Here is a 22408-nt window from a genome sequence, read left to right as displayed (position 1 = left end):
CAGGGACAGAAGGGGGGGTTCTACCTGACTGAAAATAGTCTGTTCAAATGTGTAAGTGTGTGTGCAGTCAGACATGATTGTGTACCCCAGACAGGACATCCATCTCTGATGTTGGCCGTGTGTGGCCTCTGAGGAGAGCGACCCGACTGCTTCTAGATGATACCTCAGCAGACCGCGAGTGTGTCAACAACTGTCTGGCAAGCTCACTGCCATTAATACACTCCACTGTCCACTGGATGGAAGTCAAATGGTAATATGACAGCAAGAGAGAGAGACAGAGACAAGAAATATAAAATATATAGTGAAGCTGTGCACAAAGAGTGCTCAAGGACGTTCTTAGCAAACATTCAGCTGGAGAACAGTGTGAGGTCGGTAGGTCAATAAACAGATGCATATTTAAATGGATAAGAGAGGGATGGAGGGAGAGAATAGAACCTGAGAAGTCTGAGATATGTGCACATTAGCATTTAACCCCTCACACATCAAAGGACAGTACGCCTACACTGTCAGCAGCTCTAACTCAATAATCAATCACATTGACGCAACCCACGGAAACACTGAGATTGAGAGTGAGCAGTCAGGCGAAGAGTGAAGACAATTTTTTGGGGGGGGGATTTTTGCTTTACTCAAGTCCCAGAAACAAGCCACTGTAATGCTCATTTCATGGCTGACAACGCAGCCCTTTTAGCCACTAATAAGGACTTAAACTGAACCTCAGAGGGTGTGATGATCACCATCTCCTCCGCTATTCCTTCAATCCAATGTTCTAGTCGTATAGAGACCCTGTCTGCTTTTACACTGGCTGACAGAAGCAGGTCACTCAGTCAACACTGTTGCCATAAATCCCCTGCTATGCTCAGAAACATTCAAACAAGCCTCCAGCCTCATGGGTCACAATAATCACACAAAACTTGTGAAATAACAAAACACTCAAAAGCTCCTCAATGCATGACTGGAAGAGACCTGCATCATTATTTTCCACTTCTGAACTCAGGAACATTACATTTCATAAAAAAAACATTTTTGATTGTGAAATGAGTGAGGTTGCATGTGAGTTAAAGCAAACCATGTTGACTACAGAGCTGATCAATATGAAAGCGATCTCAACAGTAATTAGGCTACACAGGTTTAATTTTTCATCAGTGGGTAATTAGCCTACACTACAATAACAGTGATAATGTGGACTGGCAGCCAACAGACTGTCTGCCTGCCTGTCTGTCTGTCTGTCTGTCTGTCTGTCTGTCTGTCTGTCTGTCTGTCTGTCTGGTCTGTCTTGTCTTGTCTTGTCTGTCTGTCTGCTGCTCAGACTGAACAGCAGCAAAGAGAAAAACATTTCATCCACGGCGCAGGCCTGTTTGGTGAAACCCTGTCCTCGACCAAAATAAAGAGAAATCCGCAGGCTGTGGCATGACGCCTAAACGGACACACCCCCTCCAGGCTGTGGCATCGGACCAGCGACACTGTGATAAACAAACGGCGGCTGCTCCCAGGCTGCCATATAAACAATTATAGTTACTGATCCTGGTGGACGGAACCCATCATTACGGCTCGTAATTAGCTACATGTCACCAACAAACAGGCCTAAGCATGGGTCCGTGCTTTGTCCACCTAAACACACGGCTTCTCCCTTTAGTGCAGACTGACAGATGACTGCACAAATGACATCTGAATCCAACCAGCCACACACATAAACACAGCGCACACACACACACACACTCCTCCCCGCCTCTAATATACGCACGGCGGTACGCTCCTATAGCTCCTCTCACGTTAATCGTATCTCACCTTGCTTGACACATTTGAGGCGGACTGGGTCTTTGCAGTGTTTAATCACGGCCAGAACGTCCCGGGTGGTGAGCCCGGCCACTGGCATGTTGTTGACCTCCAGCAGCAGCTCATCCTGGGCCAGTTTGCCGCTCTGGATCAGTCCTTTCCCCTGCTTCACCTCGCCAAAGTAGGGGAACTGGCCGATTTCCGCGCCCCCCTTCAGCTCGAACCCCAGCTCCCCTTCCTTCCCACGGGTTATCACCGCTTCGTGGACTTTGTTGGTCCAGTGGTTTTTCTTCTTGAGGCTCTTAGACATCGTTAGGGCGAGTTAATCACCGCGGGCTGGCCCATACAAAAGCCTCTTACCGTCTCATCCCTGCCTTTGTGCGACCGGCTGCAGCTTCACAGCGCCCGTGGCTCCATCATCACCGGTGCACGCCAGGCGCAGTGTCCGCTCGGCGAGCCGCGCAGTCGGGCAGAGGGCTGCAGTACAGCACGGCGGCGGATGCAATTATTATTACTGTGTCAGACACACAGACGCAAGAGAGAGATACTGGCGGATGACCCGGATGTGAAGCCTGAAGGAGGGGAGAGATGAATGGTTCTGATTCGGCGTAAAAGGATGGAGAGGAGGGAAAATAACAGGAGGCGCTTTTTTACTCTCACTAAACTGCCAGGGGCGCTTCCTCAGGCACACTGTGATCACACACAGGCGGTGAAATGTAGGAGGAACATCAGTGTAGGCTACATTATATACGAACCTCACCCTATAGGCTATCATTTACCTGCAACCATGGAAAAATAGCTTTAAGGCTGACTTTTTCCCCCCTTAAGTCCTGGCATGCAGCATTTATCAACATATCTAAGAAATTGTTTTTTTTAGAGAGCAGAAACTTTATGAGAGTATTATACTTTTCCAATAATATGTAATAATGCAATACAGATTTGTATGTGCCCAAATCTGAATTTTCAACAGGGCTAAATGGGCAACTGCCCTTGGGCCCCAGACTCGCAGGGAGCCCGAAGGCTCCAGGTTCAGTTTGTGGAAAATACTGTAAATTGATTGCAAGTTTGTTTGTTAATACTGCAGTGCACAGACAGCTTAGGTGCAATATAAAACTTCTGATTAAAAAGGTTAAAAAGGCTAGTTTATTTTATAATTATTATTTATTATTTCAGGTTTCATTGTGCTTACATGTTGCATTCTACTAAATAAATGTGTCGACAATACACATTAACTTTGGACTCCTGCAAGTAAATCAGACGTGCTTCATGCTCATCCACCACCCCAACCTCTTCACCCTTTATTTATGGCTCATTATAGGGCACATTGCTTTCTGCATTGGTACTAAACATTGGTATTAAATATAAATCATAATATGAATATTTAGGGATACTGGGCTACATAAAGAGTGGAGGAAATGGGGGGTCAATAGGGGGCCACAGCACATTTTTACCCTGGGGCCCTGTAGTGTGTTTAATCTGGCCCTGTATCTGCTTCCCTGCGTACTTTTACTACACAGTAGCACATGCAACACCAACAGCACTGTCAGTTCTGTTTCCAGATTTCCAGAACTCCTCTGTGGTCACAGATCACTGGTCTGTTATAATGTAAGACGGGAGTATCTCAATTCATCATCTCATTTCAATGTTTTATAGGTTTATTGAGCAATTAGTGAGTGAAGAAAGTACACTGACTCACTTTTTAACAATTGAAATGTGGAGAAAAAAATGCAACATCCAGCATCTGCACTTTCTGGTTATTGACTCTGTGTAGGTCTGTCACATTACATAATTGCTATGATGACATAAATCCAAGTCCATCGGAAAATGACAAATCCTTTTGTTGCCATTACTTTTTCATGGCTGCACAACTTTCCGAAGCGGGTGAAGTAAAGTTTCATTCAATATTTAACACATAAATCAAGAGCTGCTGAAATCTACTGAGGATGACAGTCCCTTTTACTGCCACTCTCTGCAGTGCCTGTGTGTGTGTGTGTGTGTGTGTGAGAGAGAGAGAGAGAGAGAGAGAGAGAGAGAGAGAGAGAGAGAGAAAGAGTTTTAAAGTACATGCATGTGCTTTTGCAATGTGAGTATCCTCCCTACAAAACAACATTACTGTACACAACCCCCTGTGCATTTGCAACCAGTAAATAATCCATGAAGAGCAGTGGATTCACTTTGACTGTCATTTTAGTGTCTTGGCATTTGGGTCATACTGTATACGCCCTGGTCACAGCAGATGCGTTTGACACTAATTCAAAGCAAATGATGATGCAGACTAGATGGTTATTAAAGACTAACCACCACAGCGGAGAAAGAGTACTGGTATAATAATCCAGAAAACTGTCTGGATTAACAAATTATACACCCAGAAGGGAAATTAATCCATGTTTTGCTTTGTTTGTGCCTCTGCTGGAGGATGTCAAAATTGCAGCTTCAAGAGGCCTGTAGTCTGGACTAAAATGTAGTTCAGAGTTGAGGAATTATGTACTATCACCAGCTCATTTAAATTACTGGTGTACTAAATCTGACTACTAAACTGAAATCAGATGATGCTTTCTTCAAATGGAATACAAATCTGATACCTTGTAGCTTTATTTTGTAACATAAACAGTATTTTTGTGTGTACAGGACGATACAATTATTGTCTTGTGCTCATCTATCTATATATGGATCAGAGTATTTCACTATTTTGGACCTTCCTTTGTGAATAGAAGTATGATAGAAGAACAAACAGAAAAGCCATCAGCTGTCAAAGCTTTGAGCAGGAGCGTCTAAATTTGGAGTCACTTCAAGCAACTCGATGCCACTCTGAGACTTTCTCTTGACAGAATACAGTACAGTGGTTATAGCTCTCAGTGTCTGTGGGGCCACACATGTGGCCTCAATATTAGGAGGAGGTGTGCTTACATGAGCTCCTTACAGCATTGTAATGAAGTCCTTTGGTCTGGGTGTCATTGTGATGTCTGTTGGCTTTGGGGAGAGAAAAAGCTTTGAAAACAGAGCATGCTTTATCTGTAAATTTTCCCTGAAAGATGCAACAACTCCATCAAATCTTTCACTTTCTGCCAGAATATTAATGATCCACATAAAACAGTTTTATTAGGTGTGATTGTGCATGCCAAAAGCATCTGTAGAGACTTCCTCTGACTGTCTGTGAATATATTTGTAACTCTGTCTGTGCACACTGGGTGGGGGGGGGGGATGAAGAATAAAGAAAATGATATTACTTTATATGATCATTATAGACAGAAAGTAATGAGCATCCTAAAGCAGACTGCCAACAACAGAAGGCAAAAATACAATAACACGAGGCAGTCTGCGCACTCAGAGGGGGAATTTCAATAGAGCTTATATGGATTTAGCTCGCTGTCTCCCTCATTGACTCTTCGTGCATTTGCTGTTAGGAAAGAAATGCACACTAAGTTGTTTTTATTGCTCGGCAAAGACAGAGGGGGGAGCGGGTCACCTTCACACAGACACTCATACACTTTCGACACAGTGACCCGACTCCTTCTGTCTATATCATCTTTTATTTAATCCATAGATGTGCCAGAGCTTAAAAAGAGAAAACAGACTGCAGACAAACATATCAACTATCATCTATGAGACAGTGACAATGTTTGGAAGACATTTTAAACTTTAAAAATGTAATTTAAAATGAAATAGATAGCACAGTGACAGCACTGAGAAACCCAGGGGTGTGCTGGACTGGAGCAGCAGTTAAAAATCAGTTTAAACATGCGCCCGCCCACACACACACACACACACACACACACACACACACACACACACACACACACACACACACACACACACACACACACACAAATGCAACACATAGAGAAAAAGTTAATTAGATTGAATGGCTTTAGGGAATTGGCAACTCAATCACGTTGGCTTTCTCTCCAAGCTCACAATGAGATATAATTATGTAGTGAAACTTGTGATGGCAAAGTACACCTGTAAAAAGTCGAGACTGACTCCGAAACGCACAGACTTCCTCACCAGAGCCTGACTGAAAAATAAGCTAATATTATCTTATCACATAAATATATCTATATCAGCGTTAATGTGTCGGCCGATAAGTGACAAGAAATTAAAGTACAGAAATGCAGAAGTTTATTTTTTGACTGTTAGCTAAAATGTGCTTGGTAGATATTTTGGTCACAAGTCTTTACAGCTCATTATACTGCTTGAAGTAACCAAATGAATCAGTAAATGCAGGTTTAAAGGAATAGTTAGACTTTTTGGAAAATATGTTTATTCGCTTTCTTGCTGAGTTAGATACAATTCGAAGATTGATTTCACTCTCATGCGTGTACGCAAATATAAAGTTCCCGCCAGCAGACGATTAGCTTATCTTAGCACGAACAATGGAAACAGAGGAAACCAGCCAGCCTGACCTTTGTCTATTGATAACTATATCCACCGAACAACACTTCTAAAGCTGGCCAATTAACCTGTTCATCTTGTTTGTTTAATCCAAACAAAACCCAAACTGAAAAAATATTAGCTTTCAAAGTGTTGGTAGGCAGAGTCTATTACCTTTAGACAAAGCCAGGCAAGCTGTTACACCCTGTTTGCAGTCTTTGTGCTAAGCTAAGCTAACCAGCTGCAGGCAGTAGCTCCATATTGGTCCACAGTCCGACATGCCGCCACTCCAACATGCTTCTATTCAGACATGCCGCTATTCCGACATGCTGCTATTCCCTAACCCTAACCCATAACCCTAACCCTAATGGAAACAAAAATTGTCGGAGTGGTGGGACATTTGAAAACAATGTAAGTGCCGCCACTCCGACAATTAGACGTCAACGTTGGAGTGGGGTATGTCGGAATGGATGGCGGAACCCCTCCACATTTACTGTACAGACATGGTGGTATCAATCTTCTAATCTAGCTCGCAGCAAGAGAACACTCCCAAACATCAACATCGGCCTCATAAATCCAGTGCAGTCGTAGTATTCAGTCAGGCTATTCTCCTCGCCTACATGGGGACACATTATTGTTGTACAAAAACGTAACTCAACACATAACTTATAAATTCTATCTTTTCTAGCCTTCTTAGATGTTAACCCTTTTAAGTGGCAAATATGGAGTCTAATAATCTTCTGATCAAAGAAATGAGCATATTACACATACTTTTCAAAGAGCTTCTTTAGACAAGAGGATTAGATTCCTTTTGCTTTGACCCCACGGTCAGCTGCAGTCTGCAATAATGTGCAGTTTGATTACAATCATTAGCATCATCATCCTCTTCTCTCTCCTCAACTACACCTTCGTTTTGAAGAAGCTTCATATCCACACTATTTGATCTCCCCGGGAGGGCTTTAGGGATTAGCTAAATGACTTTGCAGTTAGCTTTAAATCACACAATGCCTACCCAAAATAGTGTCCTCTCAGCTAATGCCTAATCATTGTGCTTGAGCAGTGATGGCTTAGCTAAATCTGCAAGACAGGAGTCAGCCTTGGCACTGCTGTGACCCATTTGTAGTAGGCTATGTTAGTTGCCATCATCTTGGTGAGTTTATGAAATATGAAAAAAAAAAATTAAAAAAAAATGACTGGAACAGGACAGTTGTTCTGTTAATCCTATCACTATCTGTAATTCCTTTAACGGTTGTTCACGTCATGGATACTGGAATGGATTCTGGGCCACAACAGTTTGGAAGAAAATCACTCTCTCATTCTAGTTCAGGATTAATTAGTCCTTATCTTGGGGAGTTTCCAATGGAGATTTTATAAAGAAGACTATGTCAGGAACAATCTGCGCTAATTATATTAAAACTGGTGATTAGATTTTCCTCAGTTGTCTCCTTTATAACCATCAAGCAGCCATCAGACATGGTCATTACATGCACACAATTGCATACACAACGTGACCCCTAGAGGGAACTATTTACTGTTGAACCGTACTGGCAGATGACGTTATATCCTGCACTGTCCACTGTCAGATTTCAGTTCGTTTGAGGATAAATATTAGTCCCTCTCCACTAAAAAATGTTTAACCTTTACTGTATGCAGAATGATTTTATGTGCAGAGTTTTAGACTAGAATGCTGTTTTCATATTAATCTGCTGAAGGAGTAATGTTTGTCATTGCTCACCTTAAATCTAAATTTGTAGCCTACAAAGGAGATGATTTTGTGACATTATAACTAGTTTGGGAACCACTTATGGTCCAAAATGCAACAAAAACATGATTTGAAACTTGCAGGGCACTTACACTTACACAGGAGACATCTTGTGACCAGCAGTCAAACCTCTGAAATAAAACATATTTGCATATTCATAGATTCTGAACTTAGCAGAGACAAGGAGTGTCTTTTTCTTTTAAAGAATATTTAAGTAGTTTATTGAACTTATTTGCCTAAAGAGCATATAAATCAGAACAGGGTATTTTTGTATGTCTTTGGGGGACCTTTAAAGGTCCTATGTTATGCTAATTTGCAGGTTCACACTTGTATTTAACCAAAAAAGACAAGGAAATCTTTCAGCACTTTACCAAAAACAAAGACAGAGGCCTTAAAGGTCCCATGACATGGTGCTCTGTGGATGCTTTTATATAGGCCTCAGTGGATCCCTAATACTGTATCTGAAGTCTCTTTCCCATAATTCAGCCTTGGTGCAGAATTACAGCCACTAGAGCCAGTCCCACAATGAGCTTTACTTAGGATGTACCATTTCTGTGTCTTGACAGAGAGCCTTGACCAACTGCCCCTTTGCTCGTTTGAAAGCCATGATGTCTCTCTCTCATGGGCGGGCCAAATTCTCTGTGCGGGCAAAGCAGAGAAAGGGGAGGTAACCTTGCTCCTTATGACCTCATAAGGAGCAAGATTCCAGATCGGCCCATCTGAGCTTTCATTTTCTCAAAGGCAGAGCAGGATACCCAGGACTCGGTTTACACCTCTCGCCATTTCTAGCCACTGGGGGACCATAGGCAGGCTGGAAGAATGCATATTAATGTTAAAAAACCTCATAAAGTGACATTTTCATGCCATGGGACCTTTAAGCAAAGCTGCTTTCTGTACCCATACTGTGAAATTGACCATATCTGAATCAGAGTAGAGCACCATCAATTTATCAAAACACCAAAAATAGTATATTAACTTCATAAAATGTCTGCTCTATGATAATCACTTATTATAAAGTTATGAGACGGTCAATTACTTAAGTTTTCACAAATGATTGAGGAAGTTGTTGGAGGACTGCAACTATCGATTAACCTGACAACCATTTTCTCTTTTAGTGGTTTTTGTCTATCAAAAACATGTTTGTGAAAAATGTCTAATAGCCCAGAGCCGAATGCGATGTCCAACCAACAGTTTATAACCCAAAAATACCAAATTAACAAAACCCCCACTAATTCTCACATTGAAGGCTGGAGCCAGTATATGTCTGACATTGATGTATATTCGATATTCATTGGGTTTGAAAATAGTTAGCATTTAATTAAATAGCTCATTGACACAAAATGTATTGACTTATCGTTTCAGCCCTACTTCTGTGTTATTTTTGTGTGTAGTCTCTGATAAACATTAATGTTGCTCCACCAGTCAAATAATTTCCCCTGAGAAAAAACAAATATTCACACACAAAAAAAAAGACAGGAGAAATAAGTGTTTGTTGCATAAGTTGCCATGGTTTTACCAGAGCAGCTCTTTTATTAGCAAAATCATGGAGATTAGTCCACTAATGTGCCCATCCAATGGAAACAGAGGGTTGGGGGTCTAGGGGGGATATGTAACTTGAAACCATCACACATCATGATCAATAACAGTGCAGCCAGCCACGTCTCCATCTGTCTATGCACTGAACACAGATCTAAATATGGTCCTACTGTCTGCTACAAGGCCGCCATTGGCATCCTCTTTTCAAAGCTTCTTTGCTTTATGATTCAATCAGGAATGTTACAGTTTGTAGCAGCGCACTAACAATGTGCACTTGTTTATTACAGAGAGTAGCTTCTTTTTGGTCGCTTAGAAAAATAAAACTTTGAAAGAGGATGACAAGTAGAGGAATAAAGTCCCTTTGTTTTATATTGTGCATACATTCACACACACAGAAACACACTCACTGGCTTTTACCCCCCAATAAAGTTTTTTTGTTTTTTTTATTTTTTAAAAAAAAAAAAAAAAAAAAAAAAAAAAAAAATCAATATAAAAAAAAAAAAAACACCCCCCCCCCACCAAAAGAAAGTTAAACGTTTTGGAGGTAAAGGGGAAGGGGTAGGGGGGTGTTGGTTTTTTTTTTTTTTCAAAAAAAAAAAAAAAAAAAAAAAATTTTAAAAAAATAGATATATGGACTGGATCAGGTGCTTGGAGAAGCGCGTTCATGGTAACATCTACATACATCTATATCTAACTGAACAAAAAGAAAACACTGCAACTAACGCATGCAAGGCACAAGGACCTACAAACAAAAGACAAAAAGTGTTCATTCATGGACAAAAACAATGTCAAGGCCCCCCTTTTTATATAAAATTTTAAAACAACGATAATAAAAGGTAAAACAAGCACATTTTAAAAACTGTGAAAAATCCCCAGCCATAGACCGTTGTACAAATATTTTACACAAAAGGTTTTTTCTACACACCGTCTTTAAAACTTTTAGAGATGAACATAAGTTAATAAGAGGTTAAAAGTGACATTCTCAGCAGGGTCCATGAAGTCCCCTCCAGTCAAAGTCCCCTTGAATAAAGTCACTCGTTAAGCCGGCCACCAGGCTGCCTGAACAGAAAGAAGAACACAAGGACACTGGGATTAGAGGAGAAAAATGTGGCAGACCACAGTATGGGCCCAGCTCGTCCTTGAAGCAGCAGGCGTTACCTTCAGAAAAGCCCACAGTCCTTCAGGTTGTTCTTGATGATGACGTCGGTGACGGCATCAAACACAAACTGCACGTTCTTGGTGTCGGTGGCACAGGTGAAGTGGGTGTAGATCTCCTTGGTGTCCTTTCTCTTGTTCAGGTCCTCAAACTGACACTGAATGTACGCTGCTGCCTCCTCGTAGGTGTTGGAGCCTGAAGTGGGGGCGGACAAACGCGTCACAATTAGGAGAGAAAAAGCGTCACAACAGTGTCACAACAGAGAGTTTTATCAAATTAAAATTAAGACCTTTTCAGTGTCAAATCAATGAAATTGTCCACTAGGTATGGACTGATATGGGAAGTGTATGTCTGAAATACAGGGCTTTCCACAAGGATATGGAGTAGCCAGCCAGTGGGAAAAAGAATTATTGTAAAGTAGAATTAGGCTTCTTGTGCGATTTTAGCCCCAAGTGTGTAAATAGCTTTTACTATTTAAAACCACCCCTATTACTGACTTTTTAAAATTATTTATTTATTTTAAAAGGGGGTTCCATGTCTTATCTAGCCTATGTATTGGTTTTAAAATAAAACTATGCAAAAATTAACTCTAAACGTGTAAATGTGCAATATTCATTGGTGAACCTGACAAGGACACACTGCTCTAAACATAAAGCAGCCCACACAGTTCAAGAGCAGAACAGTGAGGAGAATAAAGAAACATCTTTGTCTCATCTGTAGAGACTGCCACACCTCTGAGTTGCAACAAGGGGCCGACAGACAGATTGGTGGAAAAAAATGGATGACTGAATGTAAGAGTATTTTCTGGACCTCGGTTCAGTCTAAAAAGCAAACATCATTCAAACAGTTTTAAAACCCCTATGTATGTGTTTACATAGCATTATTAAAAATATTATGACGACAATAAAATATTTTAAACTACATTTTGCCTTCAACTTGTTGTCAGGCTCCCTGAGTCCAACCCAATAGGGCCTTTAAGACCTGTAAAGCAGAATTCATAATTTAAATTACCTCGTTTCATTCCTAAAAACTTTCAAGAGTTTGTAATACATCTTTTTTAAGATTTAAGGACCTGCAGACAGCCTTACTAATAAGCCAAATGCGGTCACTTAAAAACTCAAATATACTTGGCTGGCCTTAATGGTTTATGTGCGACACTAACGTACAAAGTACAGTATTTGCATGTACAACACACCTGCTCTGCATATGAGTGTTTCTGTACGTGCGTCTCTCACTCACCTGCATATTCTGGGTAGCAGATTGTGAGCGGGCTCTTTTTGATCTTTTCCTCAAACAGGTCTTTCTTGTTGAGGAAGAGGATGATGGAGGTGTCTGTGAACCACTTGTTGTTGCAGATGGAGTCAAACAGCTTCATGCTCTCATGCATTCGATTCTGGATGAGAGGCGAGACAGACAACGGTAACCAAAAAAGGGACAACAAATTAATTAGGGTGCGTCAAGGTCAGAAGGGTCTTACCATCTCCTCATCCTCAGCCAGCACCAGGTCATAGTCACTCAGAGCCACACAGAAGATGATGGCGGTGACTCCCTCAAAACAATGGATCCACTTCTTCCTCTCTGATCTCTGTCCGCCCACATCAAACATTCTGCAGAAAGATCATAGATACACGCTGTTAAAGAATACACCACGCAAACAAATATTAACTCATCAAGACGCCTCTCAACTTTGACCCTTCACCCTGTCAGTCATTCATAATAATTCCATATTTCCGTGTAGCCATGGTGTATTATTACCACTTCTACTGTCACTTTACTGAGGTGTAGGCCACTTTATTACAATAATACACCAACTCTATGATCTTCTCCAGTGTCAGTAATTGACTCGTTTTTAGTAAGGTGAAAAAAACTACAAGATAGAGCTTACTTACTGAAGTGACATTCAGTGAAGTGACACAAACAGCTGTGTCCATCTCATCCACGCTTAGACATTTTTCTGATGTTATTTTTCACGACTGTAGTGACTTAGCTGTGCAGGAAAAAAGTCATCAATCCTGATCCTGCTCACTGATTTGTCTAATGTTTCTCCAACCCACGGCAAAAGCCGTCAATGAGCACAACACCAAACCTTTTTGAAATCGCTGAACAAATCTGAGATGTGTGCAGCGATTCAGAGATCAAGAACCAGAAGAGAGCACCACTAGTCATCCTGTAAATACAGTTAGGTGACTGGACAAACCGTGGTGGTTGCACTCACTTGAAGTGCAGGTCCTTGAAAGTGAAATGTGTTTCCACAATACCAGTAGTTTTGACTCTGGTCCGCAGCACATCCTGTTGGGTGGGCACATAAGCACTGTGGGATATCCTGTCCAAGTCGTTTAGGTAGCTTTGGGAAGAGAAAAGAAAGACAGAAAGATAAAAAAAACATAAGAGATGTTTGCAGTTTAAGAATTGAGAATGCAAGTTATTCGTCAAAGTGCAGTCACTAGTTCCTGTATATGTGTACAAGTGCAGCCAACTCACTAAGCAGCAGAGTCGTTGAGCTGGTACTCTCGGGAGCGGCTGAAGCAGGCCTGAACGCCTCCGTCCTTCCACAGCCGCTGGATGACCCCGGCTAGTTCCACTGTCATGAAGCCCTCTTCTGCTGAACCGGCCAGGACGAACAGCTGCCGTGCATCATCCTGAAGAGACAAAGTCCATCCAATTAAAGTCATAATCCATTATTTCTTTATATAAATGTAACACAGCTTTGCTAGGAAAGTGTTTACGGTGCATTTAATGTCAAAAGAAATGGATTTAGTAGTAATCCTAACTGACTGAATTTGGATGAAATAAAGGTCTTTTTATTCATTTATAAAATCACAGTAAGAGTTCTGCTGACAAACATGCCTGTTTGGAAGTGATAATTACAAACGACAAACAATATTTTTAGCCATGACCGTGCAAAAAATTTGGTGTCAAAAGCTACGCAGCATCTTAGGCAGGTCAGTGGCCAAAAAAAGTAATATCTGTAAAAGCATAAAATCAAAAAAAAAATATTGGTCACAATGACAGAGCCAGGCCAGTCACGCTGAAGCAAAGACTAACCCTCTTGTTATACCAGGGAAAAAAACAAATGAGTACAAAATCAAACAGGAGTCTGTTAAAGTGATGGTTCGGAGTAATTTCACCCTCGGTTCCTTTGCACCATGACCTCGAGCCAAACACCCCCCCCCCAGAAGCTTTTTTTCCCTTGGTCTAACATTGGTCGAGTTAGCGCTATCAGCCGAATGGCTTAGTGCAGGCGCTAATGGAACCAAAGGTGTATCTCGTAAATTACCCCACTAATAATGCCCGGAATGGTACCAAACTTCTACAGTAGTACAAATAGGTTATGCACTCATAAAACAAGGCATTGGAAAGTTTGTAAGTACACCAGGAGTTTATTTAAATAACACTTGCCTGATTACTTATACTCTCTGCTGCTACCGCTACATCGATTTCACTTCCATGATTTGGGAAAAAACAGTAAAAGTCCTCTGCAAAACTCACAAGTGTAAGGGAAAAGCTAGAGAATTCAACACTCCATAGAAAGGTGTTGATAACTGGATGATATTTGAAATACTTTTTAAGTGTTGACCTGAAACACTTTGCACCTGGCTCGAGGTCATGGGGCAAAGGAACCTAGGGTGAGATTACTCCGAACCATCCCTTTAAGCAAAAAAACTAAAATATAAATACCCAACAATCTGCTGTATTTATTTACAACATGTGGTAATAATATACCTTTTACACAAAATACCAAACCAATGAGCACAAAGTCTCCAAAAATCAAGGAAAGCAGAAATGTTGCTGATTATTACTGTAAAACTTATTAACCTAAGGACAGTTCTCATGTCAGTAAGCCTCTGCTTTAATAGTGTTATAAATGGGATACAGAACCCCCTACCAGCTCTATCTGACCTGCTGCAGAGGGGGAAGTGAGAAGAAAATTGCCCAGTAGGGAAGGGTGACATATGACTAACAAGTTGTTGCCCTCATAGCACTGAGCTATATATTTGCACAGAAATACAAGCCATAATATCCCAAATACAGTGTAAATGTCAGCTTTGTTTTCCTTCACTTACCGCTCGGGCTGGATCAGCAAAGTCGATCTTGAGGCGTCCCATAGCTCTGATGATGGCAATGATGGACTGGATGGTGTTGCTGTAGACCACGGCCTTGTACTGCTTACACTCCTCCTCTGAGTAGCCCGCTTCATGGATGATCCTGGCACACAAAGAGAGGACATTAGCACATTTTCATGGATTTGTTCATAAAATAGATTAGGATTATGATCGACTGGCAGAATTCGCTGAGAATGGCAGATTATGGATTGTGTTTTAAGACAAGTTATACAGTTACTATGTTTAGGTTTTGGAAATTGAGTTTACAGTCTTAAAGAAAAAAAAAAAAAAAAAAAAAAAAAAAAAAGAAGGGAGGTGTTATGTTCACACCATTTACTATCAATCCGGGACGTTTTGGGAGCGAATGGTGGGGATTGCTGTGAACAAAGCACAAATTGCGATACACAGCAAGAGCAAACTACGTTTAACCACGTATCCAGCTAACTTAAATAGCTCACGTTATTGTATTGTGTGAACAGTCAACTTTATTTATTGTAAGGATGCACCGAATATTCGGCCACCGAACATTTTCGGCCGAAAATGCCCAAAAGGGCATTTTCGTTTTTCGGCCAAAATACTTTTATCACCGAAACAATACGGCCGAAAATGTTATGATGAAGCAAACAGAAACCGCGACCTGCACGTGTGTCAGTACCCGATCCACCTGCAAAGCGTCTCCTAAGCAAAGCGGTTGAGACGGACCACGGAGTGAAAACAATGAAAAGTACGCTCTTAGAGTCTGTCAGCACACGTTTCAGTGAGATCTATTCGGATCCTCTGCACTTCATCGCGACTGTACTTGATCCGCGTTATAAAGACCATTACTTGGATGCGGAAATAAAGCAGGGCGCACGAGAAATTATCCAGGCCGCGATGGATGCGGAGAACCCGCGTGGAGGAGATCAGAGCGCAGAAAAAAAGACTTGTCTCTCTGCACCAGATGAGGGGCATGCACCCTCGTTGTCTGATATGTTCAGTGAAATCCTGCAAGAAAGTGCCTCAAATAATAATAATAAAAAAAATAATAATAATAATAATAATAATAATAATAATAATAATAAGTAAGCTATTCTGTTCTTAGGTTACTATAGACTGTATGTGACTATCAGATTGTAGCCATATTTCTGCTAGATTTTTTTTTATTAAACTTTAATATTAATTTATACAATTGCAATGTCTTCATTTTAGTAAAGTTAGTACACAGTCATAGCCATAAATGCAATGGTACTAATAATTGGCATAATTTCTAACGGTGTTTCGGTTTTCGGTCTTGGTTTCCTCTTTTTCAGTTTCGGCTAGGGCTGGGCGATAAAACGATAACGATATGTATCGCGATAGACGCGTAATCAATATCAATAGAAAATGCGTTCGATAAAATGTTCGATAACTTGTTTTTCTTCTTCGGAAGAAACCAGAAGTTGCAAAGCAAGTTTGGTTGCATGAACAAAGGCACTCACTCTCTGGTAACCTAGCAACGTAGGGAGTGACACTCTAACAGCCAATCATGTAACAGTATCAAGTTTTGGTGCTACACCGCACAAGCAGCAGATCGCCATGGAGAGGTACTCTGCATCAGCGCCTTACTAAACGCTACAAAGAAATAACGGAGGCAGACGTGCTGAGCACTGTCCAGAAGCCAGGTTACCAACCTAGCACTAAACCTGCAGAAAATAGTTCTTCTCAGGTTTCAGGTTTCTCTATGTTTAGTTTTAACACTTTGCACCATTTTATTACACCTTATTAAGCAATTCTTACTTATTCTTTCTTCACTGTGATTTTAGACTTATGTTTACATTTTAATTATTTGAGTGATTTCCATGGTTGTGTTGACATTTCTGCTTTTATAACTGAGGGGATTATAATCAGAGGAAGGTTAAGTTTAAAATAATGTTTAAATTTAATATATTTTTCTCCTGGTCCTTATTTTAAATAGGTCATAAAAAATATCAATAATTATCGATATCGACCGATATGAAACACTTATATCGTGATACAGTTTTCAGCCATATCGCCCAGCCCTAGTTTCAGCCAAGAATTTTCATTTCGGTGCATCCCTAATTTATTGTATGTGGCGTTTTCTTTTGCGGCATGCAAATGTTCCTTCCCAAGACTATTTTGCAGAGCCACCGCGCTGCATCCAGAGCGCAGTGGAAGACATTTGTAATTTGGTTTAAAGAAATGCAAACGATCCAGAACTACTTCTTTTTTCCCTATTCTAGAATGTATCTCTGGTGTAGCCAGACCTTACTCCACAGCGCTGTGGAGATAGGTCTGGCAATGCGTGAGTAGCTGATTACTAACAATCACAGCTGGGTCAGGTAATCTGGCGCAGATAGCAGATATAGCAAAGTGTGTCGTTTGCTCTCTTTGCGGTCTGAGGTCAGTCCAAGGGACTGAAACACTGGTGTGTGCTGCTGTAAATTATTCCCTGAACAAACAATACTTGGTGTTGTTAAATGTTAGAGGTTGACCCTCCACACTTACTTCATCTGTTTAACAATTGTGCTTTTTCCAGACTCTCCAGCACCTGAAACAGAGAACAGACGGCACAGAAAATTAAATTATAGTTGATACGGGTTAATGATAATTTTAATTACTTAACATATAAATCACAGACAAGTAGGTACAGTATTTAAAATACCCCCCAAACGTCATCACAAGTTCACTGCTGACAAGTGTGACATAAACACACTGCATGCATACACAGCTTTTTTTTGCTTGTTGAATTAAGGGTTTGCTCCGACATGAAGCCTCATTTATCTGTGTGGTTTCATACCTGAAGGGATCATTACTCACGCCAAGGAGGTCATGTTTTCTGTCAGCAGGATTACGGAAAACCTACTGACCCGATTTTCATTAACTTGGTGGAAGGCTATAGCATGGGCCAAGAAAGGAACCCATTGAATTTTGGAGCGGATCCGAATCACGGCGCATACACAAACTATTTTCTATTTTTCATAATCAGAAAAATGTGATCCCGACTGGTAAAAATTCACACCGCATTAATTACATCGTGAGATAGGACATGCGCCTTGGCGGAGGTCTGTGCTCTCCGAGTGCCCTTCAAGTTTTGGTTAAAGTTTGTGTCTGTTGTCAAGGCCTCTCCTGACATGCGTTTATGCAAATTGTGACTTATAAACTAAATACAGCAATTCACATTTTGAGTCACTGTGCAGTCCTAAAGGTCAAAACACAACAATAAGCTGCTAAATTAATTGGATATAATGGCAGCTTATATCCCACACCCAAAACAAAAAAAGACAAATCACTGTCAAATACATGTTTGTTAACTTTAACCTGCAACACATCAGAGGCTACACGTTCAAGTTGAAGAAGCGTCTAAGGCACAGTTTAGCCAGGTAACAGTGTAATTGGATTAATCAACTGGATCCTCAGTCAATGAGATTATACACAGCTTAAACATCCCTGGGTTAGAAGCTCACGCTGCATCAGACGGGCGGGCTGAACTCAGTGCTGTCAGATGCATCTTCTCATATGACCCATATGATTTACATGAGACCAATGTACAACACTACGCAAGTATAATGTCATCACAGCCTTAGAAAGGTCTGAGATAAGAAATACAAGAAACATACAATGGTGCAAATGTGTGATCCATTTGAATGAGCCAAAGAAGTGTAGCACAGTTCCCCAGCTCCCTCTGAGATACAGCCGTGTTTTCAGCTGAGTACACAACATTTTAATTACCTTACCTCTGCAGGGACTCTCAGCTCCCTGGTGAGGAAAACTGTTCACCAGTTTATCGTCCCATATGATAAGCAGCCACACACCACAGACACAGAGCTACTGCAAACACACTTAAATTTAATATCCAAACACACCCTCACACCTTACTGAGCTGCTGAAATTGAAGGGCTTAATGGATGGAAATTATGGCAAAAAGTGGAAGAAGTGAAATGGTTCCAAGTTTGTCACAGTGATAGGATGAAAGGGCTACACTGGACCAGGGAACACACATTCCCCTCAGGGCATATGGGATGCAAATATCTCCCCAGCAAACAATAAACACTTCATGAAAATGACACTACACACTAGGGATAGGGGGGAAATAACGACACGGCAATATATCGTTGTCCTTCTTCGTACAGTACGAGGATCGATAGGCTTGCGCCAAATATCGATATTTCAATTAATAAAATAAGGTGCCCTAAATTGATTTCCATGCACCCAGCGTCGCTACTTCATGGCTTCTCAAGGTGGTGCTCAACACATGAATGAAGGAAACTTGAACATAAGTTAACTAGCCGAAGAGGTTTTCAATGGGATGGCGGACAACAGAATGAGGAAAATAACAGATGCAATAAGCATTTAAGGTAAAGCTGCAAATCTCTGTCTTGCTCAGAAACACTCATATAAAAGACTTCCAACAAATGTGAAATACATCCATGTGTTTAAATACATATGGCAATTGCCATCAGACAAAAAAAAAATCCACAAACCAATCCCAGACATCTAATGCATGTGTTTGAGTGAATCGTGACAGGGGGGAAAAACACAACCATAAAAATTCAAATAAGGTCCATCTCAAATTACGCACAAACATACAAGAACCGACTGCTGGAGTTGCATCATTGTAAATTGTCTGTGATTGTGGTGAAATCACATGTCTGAAAACAGACCTGTGAAGACAGACACAAACCTGTTTGAGCAGAGATCAACTAAAAATAGCCAGAATACTATTGCATTTTCAAAACAGCTTGTAGACGGCATGGTTCAGGCAGACATCCACTTAGCATGCACTAGCTGCCTCTGTTGTGTGTGTATATAGTTGCCAGAGATGCTTTTTGCTGTCAGCCAGGCCGCATAGGTTGCTATGCAACCTCTTGCCTGTCTTATCCAGACTGAGACCGGCAGCAGTGGTCATCAGCTACCAGTAATAGGAAGAATTGAGAGAAGGTGTGGCTATTTTCCTTGAGACAATGAAATACAACTGTGAGATTTAATACTGATAGAGGGATGTGATCATCTGTAAGTCATCGCTCTATGACTTGAATGTTGTCTTTTAACTATGTTAAATGGTGCCAGTTCAGTGATACACTTTACTCAACATATTTGCCTGTTCCAGGTGATTGACCACCATATTCAAATGACCACACTAATGTTCAGCTAACCTCATTTTGGTTCAGAGTATGAAATCTCCATACACAAGAAATCATTACATTAATAATAAAAGGAAATGATTAATAGAACTCTTCAGAAATTGTGAATATGAAACATTTATTTTATCAAGCCTCCCTGGAGTTAACAGAAGGCATCCAGACTGTTTGATTTCTAAACCTACACCACTAGCTACGTTAATTGATAGTCAAACTAACACCAACTTGTAAGTCGCATGGGCGGACATTTATTTATGAACACATAAGCTAGCTAGCTAGCTAGCTAGGCAGATTGGCAGACTAACGTAACGGTTAACAGTCAACCGGCCTAACGTTTCGTTCGTGTTTATGTGATAAATGGCTGCGGAACAGGAAGATGGCCAGCTACTGTAATTTAAACTGTAACAATGAAGTCAATATGTAACACTAACCACAACAGATTTATGTACGTGCAGTTGAAGAAATAACATCTCAGACATCGTTTTAGTAGTCAATGAGCTAACGTAACTAATCTAAGATTGCGTTGGTGCGCTAACATAGCTAGCTAAGTAGCTAATTGCTAAATTAGCTAGCTTACTGACTTAGTGCTGGATAGGAGCGGCTACTGCGGGAATACAACTAGCTAATCACACAGCGACATGTGTAATAGTTTATTGACTAAGCGGATTTAATTTGCTGCTGAACATTAAAAGGAACTCCAGCAACTCCAACATTGTAGCTAATTTAACGTTAAATGCATCGTATAAAGCCCTGGCATGTATTAAACTCTACCGCTAGTTTGTTTCATCAAAGTTGAGTTAAGCCCGTCAAGTTATTTTACGTTAACGCAGCTAGTAAAACTTAGTGGGAGCTAATGTAAAAACATGTTTAACATGCAGCGTTAACATTTGGCTTTGGGTTTGCAGCAAACGGTGGGCAGTAGGAAAGTCCCTCTCCAGTAAATAGACCGAGACCCCGTCCCACCGTCCATCCATCTTTCTCTCACCGAGCAGCAGCAGCTTGACCTCCCGGGCTGCCTTTTCTCCGTCGTCCCGCAGATTCCTGTCGATCATCTTGCTCCGCTCCTGCGCCGCCTTGTCGTCCGTGCTCAGAGTACATCCCATCTTCTTCTAATCTGACCTCCAAATAAATAAATAAAAACGCAGACTATAACACAACTTTAACTAGGAGTGTAACAACATGCAAAGGCTACCGAGCTAGCATCCAGTGAGGAGGAGGAGGAGAAGGAGGAGGAGGGGGCAGTGTGTCTCTCTAAGACTTGAGATAAAACACGCCCTTGCCTCGCACTCAAGCTCCCGATTTCACGGAGAAGACTCAAATATAAGTTAACCACAAGGCGCGGCTTTCACGATAGCTTACTCTCTCGCTTGCGTTTCAACTAGCCGAAGGGATTGAGCACAGCCAGTATCATTCACAGAAAGAAGGGAGTAGACAGCAACATCAGCTTCGGAGTCTGAAAGTGTTCGCTTCCTGTTCTCTTGGCACATACCTGTGAACTGCGCATGCGTGACAGAGCAACAAGCTTCTTTTAAAATGTTAAGCTTCTTACTTATTTTTGTCTGCTGTGATTACTTTGGAAAACCATTTAATCCAAGAAAAGACTAAAGAAACACATGAAACGTTAGACACGATCAAAGTAAAACTACGTCTGGAAAGTCAGACATTTGAGATGCTTTGTTAAAGTCATGAAACAGTGAAGAGTTTGAATTTACATGACATTTTTGGGGGATTAAGTACATCATACATTTGATTTAATGAGTCAAATTATAAATATACATTTATAATAAACAAATATAAATGTAGCCTATATATATGTATTTAGTAGGCCTATCTTATAATTCCTTTTGACTAAGTCGACTTAGTATCTCATAATTTAAATTCTGATTAAATAAGTCTAAATTATTTTGAATTAATAAGTCAAAATATAAATTTTGTGTCTTAGTCAACATTCTGACTTTCTCTTAACTTTCACTTACTATGTCATACATTTGAATTTTTTGTATCCCATTTTGATTCAACAAATCAAAATATTGTCATGATATCTCATAATTTTGACTTGCCACAAGTTTTGTTATTTTTATTTTATTTTTCTGTTGGGCTTCCATGGATTTCTGTGGTTTATAGACCAGTTCTTAATTTCATGTCAGGTTTTTACAAATTACAGTCACACAGTTCTTTATTGCCATATTGTAAACTATGGAGTGCAGACTATCAGGCAACAAGAAGGCAAATCAGCTGCAATTAGATTGTGGCACATGTTTGTTTTGTATAAATATGCAATGCATGAGGAGGGCAAGAGAACAATGCATACTTCATCTGTGCTGTCAGTGCTGATTTGCATTGCAATCCTCTGTCATGAGTAGTCAACAGAGATACTTTTAGTGTTGGAAGGTTCAGAATCGGACCTTTAAACAGAATAAGTAATTATATATGTGATGTAAAGGGGACTTTGATTTATTTCTTCACATCTTTTCGCAATATTTACTGAACATTTAATACATTTGTTTAATTCTAAGTGGACATATTAATACTCAAATTCAAGTTTATTTGTCATTTCAACTATACAAATATACAGTCAAAATATTGTTTC

The 22408-nt window shown here is 40.6% G+C and overlaps 2 protein-coding genes across 4 annotated transcripts in view; both read right to left on the bottom strand.

The window, feature by feature from the left end:
• LOC120563726 (membrane-associated guanylate kinase, WW and PDZ domain-containing protein 2-like) overlaps positions 1-2316 on the bottom strand; it is a 94436-nt gene extending 92120 nt beyond the window's left edge. For 2 of the 3 annotated variants that reach the window (XM_039808099.1, XM_039808100.1), the window contains exon 1: positions 1786-2315. In XM_039808099.1, coding sequence (XP_039664033.1) covers positions 1786-2083 — 298 coding nt within the window. In that variant the 5' untranslated portion in view covers positions 2084-2315. Of the gene's footprint in view, positions 1-1785 lie in introns of all 3 variants that reach the window. The other variant, XM_039808091.1, reaches the window with a different exon arrangement.
• Positions 2317-10093: 7777 nt separating this feature from the next.
• Positions 10094-21306, bottom strand: LOC120564328 (guanine nucleotide-binding protein G(i) subunit alpha-1). Its single transcript, XM_039809179.1, has 10 exons — positions 21178-21306; positions 20804-20937; positions 17186-17228; positions 14663-14804; positions 13080-13237; positions 12814-12942; positions 12076-12205; positions 11838-11991; positions 10601-10793; positions 10094-10501 (listed from the first exon to the last, which is right to left on the bottom strand). Exons 2-9 carry the CDS (start codon positions 20919-20921, stop codon positions 10603-10605), a joined length of 1065 nt encoding a protein of 354 aa, XP_039665113.1. The 5' UTR covers positions 20922-20937; positions 21178-21306; the 3' UTR covers positions 10094-10501; positions 10601-10602.
• Positions 21307-22408: the final 1102 nt, after the last annotated feature.

The sequence above is a fragment of the Perca fluviatilis genome, chromosome 8 (assembly GCF_010015445.1).
Source record: "Perca fluviatilis chromosome 8, GENO_Pfluv_1.0, whole genome shotgun sequence".
In the NCBI taxonomy this organism is placed as follows: Eukaryota; Metazoa; Chordata; class Actinopteri; order Perciformes; family Percidae; genus Perca; species Perca fluviatilis.
The sequence above is the reverse complement of the archived record's forward strand: the minus strand, read 5'-3'. Positions and strand labels throughout refer to the sequence as shown.

Coding starts and splice junctions, on each gene's coding strand:
- LOC120564328 (XM_039809179.1), bottom strand. CDS start 20,921: ATGGGATGTACTCTGAGCACGGACGACAAGGCGGCGCAGGAGCGGAGC. Junction 14,805..17,185: donor ACAATTGTTAAACAGATGAA/GTAAGTGTGGAG, acceptor TTTGTGTGCCAG/GATCATCCATGAAGCGGGCT. Junction 11,992..12,075: donor TGGCTGAGGATGAGGAGATG/GTAAGACCCTTC, acceptor CCTCTCATCCAG/AATCGAATGCATGAGAGCAT.